Source organism: Barbatula barbatula (genome assembly GCF_947034865.1).
Source record: "Barbatula barbatula genome assembly, chromosome: 17".
Taxonomy (NCBI): domain Eukaryota; kingdom Metazoa; phylum Chordata; class Actinopteri; order Cypriniformes; family Nemacheilidae; genus Barbatula; species Barbatula barbatula.
In genome coordinates, this window is record NC_136780.1 from 6,765,987 (window position 1) to 6,780,195 (window position 14,209).

Sequence of the window (14,209 nt, forward strand, 5' to 3'; positions counted from 1 at the left end):
AGTATAATGTTGTAGGATAAACCATAACATTTTATTTAGAGATGCACAGATATATTTACCAATAATCGGTATTGGTCGATAAAAGCAATTTTACACAATATCGGCAGATAGTTTAAAACTATTATTAGTAACATTCAGAAAGTTAAGAAATATGAATTCAGAATATTTAGAATCAGTATCGGCAGATATAACTCTGAATAATTAGGTATCGGTGGAGAAATTTAGTATCGGTGCAACTCTAATGTTATTATTTTGATTTTGGTACCATCAGGAGTCTCGTCTCGGAAGTGCAGGTCTTCGTATCCGTGCTCAAGCACACGCACTTCAAACAGGGGTCTGCCATCCTGCTCGCTAATCCGACAACGGTAGCGACATCTTCGGTTTGGCACGCGAGTGCTCCAGTAAATTCTCGTGGCCTCGTAGCCCACAGGAAAGATAGCGGTGGGCGAGTGAAAGATACACATCTGAGATGGCAAAAGCTGACCAACGGCATGAAAGATGAGCCCGCCCACACGGAACATGTGAATGCGGTCGCCGCGTTGCAGGATGCTTGCGATCTGCTTCACCTCATCCCGCTCGATGTAGACCCGTCGGAACACGGCAAAACTGATGAGCTCCTCTTCGCTGGGGCCTTTAAGCTTGTGCTGGGTGCAGAGCATAGTCTTGTCTTTGAAGAACATGCAACGTGCCCGGATGGCACAGGCGAAATGATAGACGTTCGGGCAACGCAAACGGTTGCAGCTGTTGGTAGCGCCCGTCTTCTGACAATACGCACAGCGAGTGCGAAGACCTCGTCGAAGAGCAACCTCCACGTTAATAAGCGCACCGCCTTGAGTCTCGTACACCTCCGTTGACCACAGGGCACAGTTGAGATGCACCCAGAGATCGACGTCGATGTTGAGGAGACGTGCAGGACCATCTGTGGGGCCGTCTCCTTCTTCGTGACAGAAACAGCACTTGCGCTTGTCTCGGGGGAGCTTGTCTGGTTTCAGCGTAATGCGAAGGCGCTCCATGAGCTCTGAAACCTCACGGCTGTTCTCTTTCTTGGACCCACCTTTGCGAATGGTGATGACTATTTGAAGACGCTTCCACCTCAAGCCCTTCCATTTTTTTACTTTGGGGCGTTCCTCTTCTTCATCAGAAAGGGGCCTGCTGCGGTGCTTGATGGGTTTGATCTCTATTGTGGGAGAGTCCAGAGACGGAGAGCCGACTGGATTTGAGGGTTGTTCTTCAGATGGAGCAGCTGGGGGGAGGACAACCGGTTCTTGAGATTCAGATGCTATTGTAACAGGGGTGCTCTCAGACTCTGTTTTCACGATAGCATCATCAGGTTCAGTCTTGACAGGGGCGCCTGGGCTTGAGGACAAGGATGATGTGGCCTGAACGTTAACCTCTGGTTCAGGTTTGGACTCAGGCTGAGGGATGTTTTCTGGCTCGGTTACAGCACACGATGGACGCGGAGGTGGAGATGGTGACGGAGGTGGAGAAACCTCCAGAGGAATAACAGGCAGATGACGCACATCGAGATCTGAAACATTTGTCATGTAAAAGTGTTGTGCAGGTCTATCTTCTTGATCTTGGCATTCCTAAAAGACAGAAAACTTATAGCACCTTATGCACAAAAGACTATGTTTCTTATACTTTCGTTTTATTGTCAAAGTTAGAAGACCCACCTGCTTGATGAGAGCCATAATGTCCACTTGTTTTCTTAGGGTACACCCTGGGAGAGACACATCAAACTGCCTAAGCCATTCTGCATCACGGCTTGCCGAAGGGTCTGTTTTCATATCTGGAAAAGTTGAAAGCAATTCCCTTTCAGAACTAATTTACTTTTTTGCAAAAAACTAAGCAGACAAGAGATCTAAGCAATCAAAACTCAAAGTCATTTAGAAAGTACCTGGGTTGGAAGAGTCTGGTACTTTCCCAGGCCCAACACCTACTCTACCAGGACTCTGGGGAAAAGCCACCTCATATGAACTTGGCATACGTATATGCAACAGTTGGGCAACAGTCAACATCACAGTGTTGAGATTCTGTTGACAAGACAACAAAAAAACCCTCAATGTTAATACATACTTTGCCCTGGCTATTTGTAAGGGTTAGCTCATTTAGACCTTTAAATACCTTTGCTGCACCTGACGAAAGCATGAATGTAACGGACACTTCATTGCTTTTGGTTTTGTCCCAATGGCTAGATGATGGTACAATCTTTCCATCCACTGACTCAAATGGTTTTGTCTCAGGGAAACCTGTACACAATAGAGATCAGCAGATGAGTTTAGTGCATGTGAAGTTTGTCAGAAATGACTTGAGTCCTTTTCAAAATGGGCCACATACTGGGGATGGCAGAACTGGGTATAATGGCAATCACAGGAGAGATGGCCCTGTCATCCTCCTCTTCCTTTGGATCCAATAAATGGGGGAAGCGGGTTGTCTCATCACCTAGCTGGCTTTCAGGTGAGGACGCAGGCACAATGCTGTCTGGAGCTTCACTATCATCATCACTCTCCATGCTAAGTTAGGACAAAAATCATTAGTGTTGACATATTCACACATGATGTAAGGCTAGCTGTTCTTTGGATTACACGGTTTCATAGTTTTCAGTAATTTACCGTATGTCTTCGTTCTGGTTGTGTGGTGGAGTGGGGAGAGCAGCGAGTATATCTACGCTCTTGACTTCTTCTGAAACAGAACCTACAAACAAAAGAGGTTGTAAATGTTAAAATATTATACAAAAAAAAGTTGCAGACTGAGTCTCTAATAGGAATATGGTTTACCCATGGTCTCCTCTGACGCCTCTGTCTCTTTCTGACCTTCTGCTAGCTCCTCTACAGGAGTAACCCCATTCAGATGCTTGTGCTGCACGGAAGGTGGCGGAGTAGGGGGAAGTGATGAAGGTGGTGTTGGAGGATTGCTGAGATTGTTCTAAAAGAAAAACCCAGCAACAAATTTTAAAAGACACTAGAAACATGGAGAAATCATGAACTGCTAACTGTTACAATCGAGCTACAGCTCACCAAACAGCTTTTTTTAAAACACGGTCAGAAGAAAGAGGAACGGCGTAAGCATACCTTTGTAAGGAGCTGAGAATAATAGTCAGGAATATTGTCCAGCATTGCATTTCCAAAGGAGCCCTTCAACTGAGTCTTGGCATTGGCTGGACTGCTACCGAAAGGAGCGAACAAATCCAAACTAGCAGTAATAGAGGGCTCCATCAAAGGAAGAAGAGAAAGTCCCTGTAGATCATAAAAAATAATTAAAGAAACAAAAATATAATACAAATTCCAAAACTGAGTCAAGAGAAGAATATTCGAATACAAGCAAATGCCACAAACCTGCTTTAGCTGCTTCATTATTGCCTCTGTTTTTCCAGGCTCGTCTTTTTTAGCTTTCTTACGAGAGTTTGGACCGCGCTCTCCAGCTTTTGTAGTACGCTTAGCCTTAACTATTGGAGCTCTCTTTGTCAGTGACTGTAGATCCTAAAAATGTTAAAAAGAATTTAGATGCAATACAAGTTTTCTTCTATGCTGCCAAATTGACTGGCTGGCCCATACCTCCATGTTGCGTGGGGTTCCTTGAAGTTTCTGTTCCAACATTGCCAGCTTGCTATTGATGTGACCATTAATCTCATTATGGATACCATCTGCAGGCCTCTGAGATGCCAGTTGCAGGTTTTTGGTTCGGAGAAGTTTCTGCAGTAGCTGTTGGCCTGTCTCTGTTCTTTGGATTTGAGGTCCAAGATCTCCCGCTTGATTCCTCGGAACGGAGTTGACAACAGATGTGGCACTGCTCATGCTGACCGCCTCCCCAGCGATTTCTCTCTTAATAGCATCGGAATGGGCTTCAATGCTACTTCCCGTGTCACACTGGACTTCACGTGGCTCTTGTTTAATGTTCTGCAGCGTCATCTTGCAAACCTCTCCGGGAACTGGTGTTGGATGAGACACATGACCCTCAGATGCTAGGGTGCCACTTGATGACTGTGGTAAGCTGTGGGTCAACTGAGGAGATGGACCATTGTGTGGAAAATTACTTGTAAGTGCTTCATTATTGGTGCAGTGAGCCATGCCCATCGGAGATCTCAGAGGTGAAGATGTTGTTCCTCCTGTGTGGCGAAATGGGCTGTTTTTTCCCGCCATGCTATCTTGTCTAGAAGGCAATGACATGTGACTGGATAGAGACATGGAGCCTGGCTCAGGTTTATTTAGAGAGGCCGGGCTGGAACCAGCTTCTGGAACAGATGATCCAGCAGGAGAACCTGCATGAGAAGGAGATGCTTGAAAGGGGCTCATTGCTGTGGCCACATGAGGAGGTGGCTGCTGAAGATGCTGGGCACCCGGTGGAGTTTGAGGCACTCTCATGATCCTCTGCTGATTGGAGAGCGGACTTCCAGGAGAACCCTGACCCATTAACTGTCGAGGGGACATGGGCCTTGCCATTTGTCCAGGTGCTGTGGTACGAACCTGCCCCATTACTGGCCTGGGCACTTGACCCCTCATCATCTGGTGCTGATGTTGCTGTTGTAGCATTTGCTGCTGTTGAGCATTACTGATGTACTGAGGTGTGGACCCTTGAGGATTCTGTTGCAAAGTCCCCACAACACCTTGATGATACTGTGGAGCCATTCCAGATGGGTGGGCCATTGCACCTGGTTGCTGTGGAGTGCCAGGAGCACAGTGTTGTCGCTGTGGAGCACCAGACAACGCAAAGTGGTGTTGCTGTTGCACTTCAAGACCTGCAATTCGTGGACCAACCAGTGCCCCTTGTGGGCGCATTTGACCCTGGGCTTGACCTTGCATTCTTAGCATCTGGCCTTGCTGATGTCTCTGAGCAATAATGGCCTGAATGTGCTGAAACTGTTGGTTGGGAGTCAAGTGACGCAGTTGAGGGTTCTGTGCGATGAAAGCTTGAATGTTAATAGGGGTACGTATTTGCCCCACAGGGGCACCAGGCCTCTGAATCATCATCACCTGCGGACCCCTAGGCATTCCCATCTGTTGGGTCAACATGGCTTGCTGTTGATGATTTGCAATGCCAGTCATTGTAGTTTGAGGCTGACCGCTATTCTGGCCAAGCACATCCTGTGGTTGTTGCACAACAATTTGACTACAATTTGATTGCTGCTGGGCCGTAAAGCACATATGTTGCTCTTCCTGTTTTACCTGTATGGTGTTCTCTGTCTGTAGTAACATCTGCTGTTGTTGTACTTGAATGTGTGAACCATCTGTGAGTCCAACATTCTGATTTGGTTGCTGCTGTTGCTGAGCCAGAAAGGAATGGGGTTGCTGTGGCTGTCCAGCAACACACTGCTGTTCTCCACTGGGCCCTTGTTGTGGCATCTGAAGTGACGTAGGGGGTCCACCTTGTTGGGGCGGTGTTTTGGGACTAAGTTTTCCTCCATCTTTAGGCACAGGATTCTGAATATCTTGGGTCAGACCTTGAACCCCTTGTTGCAAATTCTCAGCAACTCCTTGGGTGTTTCCTGACGGTGGTGTTTCTAAAGGTCTCTGTTGTCCTGACGAACCAACCTGTGATGGTTGTTTCTGTTGTGCCATTTGCTGCTGATGAAGTTGTGCAAGGTTTTTTGCGGCATTCTGTTGTTGCTGTGAAATTAGCATACGCTGAGCCATTAAAGTCTGCTGTTGAGGTGTGACTGGGGTCGGGGGCCCTCTAACAACAAGCTGTCCGCCTGGCCCGTGCTGATCCATCAAACCCTGAGGCCTTTGAAGATGCTGAACAATCTGCTGATTACCCACAATCCCCTGAGGTTGGCCTACCATCATATTTGAAGTTGGAGCCAAAGATTGGTTCATGACATTATGTTGGGCCTGTCCAACCACCTGGTTGCCCATCATACCTGGAGGAGCCTGCATTAAGCCTTGTTGACCTTGTTGGTTATTCATTAATCCCTGTAAATTTGGTTGCTGTTGCTGGCTCATCAACGTATTGCCCATCAAAATTTGAGCTGGTTGGTTACCCATGGCTCCAGGCTGTTGGCTCATTATACCAGGTTGCTGAGTTTGATGCTGCTGTCCTATCATTAACTGCTGCTGCTGTTGTTGCTGCTGCAATTTTTGGACCATTTGCATCCTAAGCTGTAACTGTCTCTCCTGTAGAACTCTTGGGTCTGCTCCCTGTGTTCCAGGGCCTTGTGGGAAAAAAACAGGAGGTGGGACCGGTTGCACATTGCCGAGTGGAATAGGAGGCTGGGCTCCACTAAAGGGTTGCATCTGTGGCATCCTAATTGGCAACGTTCCTTGAGGTACACCTCCCTGAGGCATCCCTCCCTGAGGCATCCCTCCCGGTGTCTGACCGATAATTGGTCCTCCCTGTTGACCCATAATAACTTGTCCAGGCATCTTGGAAATCATATGGGGTGTCTGTGTTGAAGGCCCAGGAGCTAGCATGGAAGACCCCTGCTGATGCTGCTGTTGTTTACTTCGATACTCTGCAATGAGATTGGTGTGTTCCTTCTGTTGCTTACGAACCTGGAAACCAACAATCTTGTCATGATCACAAGGACTTGAAGACACCTTTTTATTGTAAATTGTGACATTTTACAAACCTGGTCTAATTGTTTCTGGATCTTGCTCTGTTCCTCTGTGACCAGCTTGAGCTTTTCAGCATCTGCTTCAGCAAATTCACGACCAGCTTTCTTTGCCGTACGCTGCTTGGCACAAAGAGCTTTGCGGGATTTACGATGTGCCCCAATCTGCTCCTCTAAGAATTTCAGCTGCATTTGCAGCAACTGCTGCGTGTGTACAAGCCATTCTTCATATTGGTGCTGTTCAGCGTCATCTATTATGAGTTTGATGGCACAGAATTAGTTATTTCATGCTTTTAAAGCAAACTCATTGAAGTATGATATACCCTAAATACAACTAAAAAATCTATCATAGTTTCCTCCTCTAAAATGTATGCATCTATGCATCAACTTACTGGATGTTTACCAAGGAAAAAACCTGTGTCGTGCAACTTTGTTTAAGCTGTATTATAACGCAAACTCCATCTGTGTTCTCTGCATCCCCCAAATCCTAGGGCTATACATTAGCTTGTTTATATAGGCAAGGAAATAAAACAAATGAACATTGCAGAAAAGCAAGGCAATAACATACTGATGATGCCAAATTGTGGAGGATTTGGCCTTGGTTGAACCTGGTTGCTACCTTCTCCTTCCTGAAAAATAATAGGAAAACATTCTTTATTACTTTCAATTCCTCATATATTAGAAGATAAATTAGAAGGATTCCAAACGAACCTCAGAAGACCCAGGGGCAAGCTGAGCCTGAGGATCCTCACTTCCTGGGGCTGAGGTTAGTCTCTGGGCCAAAATAGATACTTGTTGCCTAAAGCAGAAACAATTTAAACGTTATTTGATGTGAAACTTAATTATTTCACTTTAAGAAAATGCTAAGACGTTAGAGGTACCTATTCATTCCAGGTGGTACCCCAATAGGATCTTGAGCGAGCACCCTTTTAATCCCTTTTAGAGCTACCATTTTTGCTTTAGCAATAGGATCCATTATATCATCTGTCATGAATTTATCCAGATCTGAAAAAGATGAAAAATCATTAAATCAAAACATCTTTACAAGAACACATTGATTATGGGGCCACCCAAAGTTATTTCAACCCACCTTTATCTGGGAAAAAGTTGCTGCCCAAATTCTGTTGTTTAACATGTGGAGATGGTGGTGTCTGCTGCTGAGATGCAAGACCAGGATGAATTCTGCCCGGCTGTCCACTTCTTATTATGCCTTGTTGCTGCGGTCCCATTGCAGCATGAGGTGCCGAAGGTACAGTGGCACCAATTAACCTCTGCTGCTGTTGTGGTAACATATGAGGTGGCCTGGGCACCATACCTGCTTGAGGCACAAGGCCCTGGGATGGATGGTGGTGCTGTGGCATCATAATTTGATTCTGCCCCTGTTGCTGATTCTGAATGTTGTGAAGCTGACTACCAATCCCTCCTTGTAGTGCACTTAAGTGTTGTTGCTGTTTCTGAAGTTCCTTCTTTTCATGTTCCAAAAGATCTTGTATTAACAAAGGCAGTTCACTTGCCTCCAGTGAGCTTTCTACTTTGTCTAGATCATCCGCTGTGGAGTGGTGGCCAGCATCTGGCAATCCAAGTGGGTTAGAACCCAGGTCTGGATGTGGTGCAGCTGATGGGAAAGACATCGTATCTGCTTGGCCTGTAAGAGGAAAGGGTATGCCACCTAATCGGACAGTGCTCAGTGAAGCAGTTGTAGTCTCTTGATTAGAAGGCTTCGTTTCGTTGAGCAACGCAGAGACAGCATCCCCTATTTCATCCTTAACAGAGGTTAGTCCTGACCGGGGTTGTTCAACCAAACCCTTGTCTTCAAGCTTTACAGAGGTCAGTCTAATGGCATCAGACTCTACCTTAGGAGAGCTTAAAGTACTGCTAGAGGAACTCTCAGTCTTTAAAGGTGGTTGAGTGGCAGTGTGAGTGTTCTGGCAAGTTAAACCAGCTTTTGGTTTCCCTTCAATCTTTACTTCTACATTGGTAGAAGACCCCGACCCTTCGCCCTCTGCTTCAACAAGCCGCAACTGGTCAGAGAAAACATCTTTGGGATCACCCTGATCAAGTTCAGGGTCAGTGTAAGCAAGCAAATCAAATTCATCACTGTTGAGCAGATCGTCCAAATGAGGATCATTGGTTTCAAGATTGTCAAGGTTTCCCAAATCATCATCTCCTTTATCTGGATCCAGGTCGAGAGTAGCGAGATCATCATCTTCCACTCCGGTTTCTGCCACTGTATCACCCAGTCCTTTGGGAGCAAACGCATCTACCAAGTCAGATTCGGGTATGTCAACGGTCTGTTGACCTCCTATTGTACTTGTTTGAGGAAGATGTTGAGATGTATTGTGAGAAATGGCCGTTTTGGGTGTAGCAGTTGGCACCTGTTGGGGCTGCAGTTGGGATTGAGGTTGGGGTACATTGCTTTGTTGTTGCATTAATAGGCCCATGCTGCCCTGCTGTAAGCCAAGTCGAGGATCACGCTGAATCACTGCCGAACTATCAAGAGATGGTGGTAAGGTATGCTGAACAAAAGCAGCATTCATGTCCTGTTGTGGAAGAAACATGCGTGGTCTCGGTACGGGTGCCCTCTGCATAAACTGAGTACCCAGTGGCATCCGCTGTGAATTATGTCTCAACTCTATGAACTGAGGAGGAGCTCCTGACACACAGCTTTGTACCGCTTCTGCTCCAGACCCTGGTACCCCTGCCAAAGGATTGGGCAAATTCTGCATGGACTGTATGTTTAGAGGATTGTTGATGGGAGTATTAAGGTGCTGCCTGGGAACACCTTCTATCATAGATGGTTGCGGAAATCTGCGTGGAGCACCCTGGCTTTGCCACTGTGCAGGAAATGGTGGACGAGGATACATCCCCTGAGGAATATTGGGTGCAGCTTGCCTACAAGAAATATATGATATGAAATGTTAACTGTATAGTGAACTGTACACAGGAGTGAATAAAATATTGACTCACCTTAATGCATTGGGATCTACAGATGCTGGTGTTCCCGGAGGAGGTGGGCGGCACAGCTTTTCATCTATAGCTCCCACTGGCAGGGGCATCCTGTTGGCAATGGGAGCCTGAGCAACCACAGCTCTGTCCTGTTTACCACAAAGCAATAAATATTTGGCATGTTCTTATTTCAAGAAATTCGATAACATTAAAGCTATCAGTCACGTTGTTACAGTAATTTATAACATGCTTATTATCCAAATAAATTATTAAATTGAGTTATACCTGAGGGTAAGGAGGTGGTGCACGCTGGGTTTTGTCTTGCTGAAAGCCTGCCATTTCTCCTGCTTGCCAGTTCGGGGAAGGACTACCCGCGACAGGTGCTTCCTTCTCTTGGCGAAGTAAATTTCTCTGCAGTTTTTGTCGTATAAGAAATTCTCTTAAACGCTGCCTCTGTGGTAAATAAAAACCAAAAACATTTTAAGTGAATTCTACCCAAAACTCTTGAAAAGTCTGCATTCTACAGAATTTTTTATTACCTGTCTGTGCTTTTCCAACTCGGATGGACTGAGACTCATGAGAGCTGGATCCTGACCAGCTGACAACTCAGACAAATCTTGTGTCCTGGGCATCACGGGTAAATGTGGAGCATCTGATGACCGCATAGAGCTTGCATGTTGGTTTCCAGATGAAAGTGCTATTCTCGAGTTTAAATCAGCTCCCGTTGGTTGAGTCTGGGGTTGTGGCTGCTGAAGGTGAACCTGAGCTTGCTGAGGAGTATTCATCTGCTGCTGGCCGGATACTTGCTGGCCCATCTGAAGCCCTACACCAGGACTGCAGCTGAAAGCAGGTGGTTTTCCAGAGAGTGGATCTGCTACTGATGTTGAGCAGGGAGGTTGTTGGCTAGGATGGGGCGAGCCTCTGAAATGAGGGTTATCTTCTGGTGTATTGGATGTTGGACGACAGGGTTTATGCATTGAGGCATAGGGATCTCTGGACTGAGGTCGTGAAGGCGGGCGAGAGTAAGGGTCTGGAGACTGGAAACGCGGTGTGACTGGGGACTGCACGGAAAGCACATCATTGGAAATGGCTCCTGGTGTGAGGGGTGACTGAGGACTTGAAGGCAACCTTGTATGCGTTTCTTGTTGAGTCGCAGTAAGCCTTTGGGGCAGAGGAGACGATCCGTCACCTGATTGAGGTCGTGGTGTGAGGGGAAGCTGGGCGTAAGGATCAAGGAATGAGGATGGAGATTGGCGGTAGCTTTCAGGAGGATGATTTGGAGAAGCACCTGGGGTGTGGGAAACAGACAAGCTGCCTGCATCTCCCTGATGTATGCGAGGCGTCATGGGGGCTTTAAATAACCCATCTCCAGAGTCCAAACTAGCAGGAGAACCAGCGCTTAGGTCTTGTCTGTAAAAAGAACGTGGAGATGGGGCACTTACTTCTCCCCTGTTTGGGCCCACCCCAGCTGGTGAAGAAGCTATAGCAGAGGGTGATGGAGATGAAGCATGCTCTTGTCGGACAACTCCATGCTGGCCACGGTAAGGATCACCGCAATGAGCTGCATGGGTTGGTGAGAACAACGGAGAGTCTACAGAAGCAACTGCCCTAAATCGAGGACTCTCAGGTGGATGCAAGACCTCCTGAGAGGACTGCTGTGGTTTGGGGATCTGGTGTTGTGGTCTAAAGAATGGGTCAACCTGCTGTGCCCTACGAGGTGTCCCTGGCTGCATGTCAAGGGAGACAAAACTGGCCGGTCGTCCCTGAGTAGCACCCTGTGGGCCGGGTAAAGAATAACCTGAGGAGGAGGCCTGCAAGGGGCTGGAAGGATGCGAGTAGGGAGTGGATGGCTGTGACTGAAGGTGCGGAGACTGAGAGGGAAGTTTAGAAAACGGGTCTTCGACTGAGCAAGGAGTTTTGAGGGGTCCATCAGAAAAGAAGGCTGAAGATGCTGAGTCTGGGGCACCAGGATATGGACTCTCAGCAGAGCTTGGCTGGGAGGAAGTGGATACGGAGCCTGAGGGTGGGGGAATTTGAAGGTGCAGATTAGGACGCTCTCCTTTCATACGACCTGGCTCAGTTTTGATAGGCCGACATACTTGACTCTCCGCTTGCTGTTGAAAATAAATAAAAATGTGTTTGAATACAACCACTCCAACTATACAACATAGGCAACATTTAAAAAAAAGGACACTTACCTTTTGTGCCTTGTTTATTCTCTGAGCAGCCCTATTATCTTTGGCTTTTTGCTGAATGGTTTTGTGACAAAAAACGAGAAGTTTAGAGGAATGGAAGTACTCTGAATTTAACAACCAAGTTTCCAACTAACACCTACCAGATAAGGAACCTTGTCTGCAGCTGACACCTTCCTCCAAATCTTCATTATTTGTTTGCACCGACTGGCCCAGTCTGTAAAAATATAAAACAATAGAAATATATCTATTTATTCAGCCATTTTTTTCCACTATTGCATAAACTGAATGGTCAAATTATATGGTTTTAGATTTTGTCTTGCGTTTCAATAAATGACTGACTGCTGAAAGAATGTACTGTACTCTGTACCCCTACAACAAAGCACTTAATTAAAAAGTGTAATTCAACACTATAAGCTAAAAATATTAATATGAATAAACGAAAACTGTTGGAATATTATTGGCTACACTGCAAAATGATTTAAAGAAAGAAATAACATCCATGCAAGCAATTCTGACTGCCAACCATTTCAGTTCATGGCCGGGATGTCCAGAACTAACTTAGATAAGTTGTTCAGTACAGGGAACTCGCATGCGATCACTGTATGATGTCAAAGGATGTCTCGTGCAGCGGGGCTACTGTCAGACCACCCGCTCCAGTCTGAAGTACACGTGTTACTGAACGGTAAAGACGCTTTCATTAAAACATTTACTCTGCAAATTCCGTGCCTTTCTCTGACACTTTGCTGCGTTAATAAAGCATGCAGGCGTCACTCTCTCCCCCTCTGTTTAAAACTAGGTATGCACTGAATGTTCAAAGACTTTTTGGAATTTGGAGCAAACTTCATGTGAATCATCAATAAAGGCCAGTTTTATACTAACCAGGGTAGTCCTGCTTGAGACTAGGGAAGTTTATGTTAGCGTAGAGAACAGGAGAGATGGTAGACAGATTTCCCAACTCCTCATCTTTTTCCCACCGCTGCAGACTGCGCTGATTGTACGAGAGCCCATCACTTTCCTGTTCAGTAGGTGTTGGGGGAGTGGAAGGGGTGGCTGGAGTGGATGGTGTTGCCCATGGACTTTCATCATCCTGGTCGGGGCTAAAGAGACCACTTCGATCCCTGGAGACAGACAAGAAAAAATACAATTAGAAAGATTTCAAACGCGAAGCAAGGGAGAAGTAAATTGATGGACCATAACTTACCGCATGTCAAAAAATGGTGACTGGGAAAGACTTGAAAAACTGTCCATCAAACCAGTTGAAGGCAGTGCGCCAGACAGGGAAGCACCTGTAGGTTAAATTTAGGTGGGTTTAAGTGTATGCAGATGAAGGAAAATGTCCATATGGAAAAAAATTCCAGGCATACTTGAAAGGTTTCTTTGGGGCAAACCAATTTGGTTTGGCTCACCCTCATGTTTAATGCTTGGCTGAAGCGCACCACTTATGGAGCTCCCCTCAGTGGGTCCGAGAACCTTCTTGAAGAACTGCTCAGAGTCCTGACTTTCTTGTCCCTGAGCAAGATCTAAAGTGTGGGGAATACATTTAAGTAACAACTTTCAAAGACAGTCATTGTGTATTTAAAATTTTGAAAACTAACCTTCGTTCTTCTGTTTGTCAGATCCTGAGCTCTGATCTCTGCTGGAAAGTTGCCCGATTGCCCCTGGTCCAAATCCTACAAAATATTATCCAAGTTAAGTAGGTTCTAATAACATTCAATGCTAAAATCTCTAACCCCCCAAACCTTAAAAGCCCCCAAATGTAGGTCTTTTACAACATCTAATAGACACATTCTGTGTACTCAAAATATTTTTATGAAGTTTCAGCTAAAAATACACCACAGAGCTTGTATTATACGGTGCCCTACCGGTGAGGAAAAACAGGCTGTTTTGGTGTGTGATTCTTTAAATACAAATGAACCGCTGGTCTCCACCCCTTACCAACAGAAAGCACAGAGCCGTGTGAACTAGTGCTACCAACAACAAAACTGAAGAGAATGGTCATTAAGCGAATGAGAAACACTCTCTGGTCTTTAAAAACCAAACCCAATGGGCCTCATATATCGATTTAATATAGTACAGACCCATTTGCAGAAATCATCTTACGACAGTGTCCACTTGTGATTCATCAAACATTCGTATGCCGGCAATCTCATCATATGAATGTACTTTTACGATTTAGATATGCAAATTATTATTGAATCACTATTTTTACACTGAAAGTATTGTTGTTGCTTTAATTTACTTTTGTTGTATGATGCATTTAAATTTAAACAAAATTAATCAGACTTCAGTCTTAAAGAACTTTTTCCTATTTGAGTTAAAGTAATGTGTAAATGTAAAAATGAATGTAGGTGTGAATTAAGTCCTACTGGTCATTTTTGGTGCGCAATAAAATGTATAAATGTTTTTTAAACAAAAAAAATCCTTTAGGTGAAGAGAAAATGGCAGAGGAGATATATGCATGTTTCTAAACGGCATCTAATGCAAATCTTGCATGTCATGCTCCTTAAGGCAATTGTTTTTA

The 14,209-nt window shown here is 45.5% G+C and overlaps 1 protein-coding gene across 2 annotated transcripts in view; it reads right to left on the bottom strand.

The window, feature by feature from the left end:
• The window catches only part of kmt2d (lysine (K)-specific methyltransferase 2D), a 29,089-nt gene that overhangs the window by 4,039 nt on the left and 10,841 nt on the right, over positions 1-14,209 (bottom strand). The window contains exons 25-48 of one of the 2 annotated variants that reach the window (XM_079478985.1): positions 13,284-13,358; positions 13,095-13,208; positions 12,890-12,974; positions 12,568-12,806; positions 11,829-11,902; positions 11,692-11,742; positions 10,033-11,607; positions 9,779-9,946; positions 9,515-9,642; positions 7,638-9,439; positions 7,429-7,552; positions 7,259-7,346; positions 7,116-7,176; positions 6,566-6,798; positions 3,555-6,488; positions 3,336-3,479; positions 3,072-3,236; positions 2,778-2,925; positions 2,613-2,694; positions 2,338-2,513; positions 2,125-2,249; positions 1,898-2,033; positions 1,674-1,789; positions 266-1,586 (exon numbers count right to left, since the gene is read on the bottom strand). In XM_079478985.1, the coding sequence (XP_079335111.1) occupies positions 266-1,586; positions 1,674-1,789; positions 1,898-2,033; positions 2,125-2,249; positions 2,338-2,513; positions 2,613-2,694; positions 2,778-2,925; positions 3,072-3,236; positions 3,336-3,479; positions 3,555-6,488; positions 6,566-6,798; positions 7,116-7,176; positions 7,259-7,346; positions 7,429-7,552; positions 7,638-9,439; positions 9,515-9,642; positions 9,779-9,946; positions 10,033-11,607; positions 11,692-11,742; positions 11,829-11,902; positions 12,568-12,806; positions 12,890-12,974; positions 13,095-13,208; positions 13,284-13,358 (10,164 nt within the window). Of the gene's footprint in view, positions 1-265; positions 1,587-1,673; positions 1,790-1,897; positions 2,034-2,124; positions 2,250-2,337; positions 2,514-2,612; positions 2,695-2,777; positions 2,926-3,071; positions 3,237-3,335; positions 3,480-3,554; positions 6,489-6,565; positions 6,799-7,115; positions 7,177-7,258; positions 7,347-7,428; positions 7,553-7,637; positions 9,440-9,514; positions 9,643-9,778; positions 9,947-10,032; positions 11,608-11,691; positions 11,743-11,828; positions 11,903-12,567; positions 12,807-12,889; positions 12,975-13,052; positions 13,209-13,283; positions 13,359-14,209 lie in introns of both variants that reach the window. The other variant, XM_079478984.1, reaches the window with a different exon arrangement.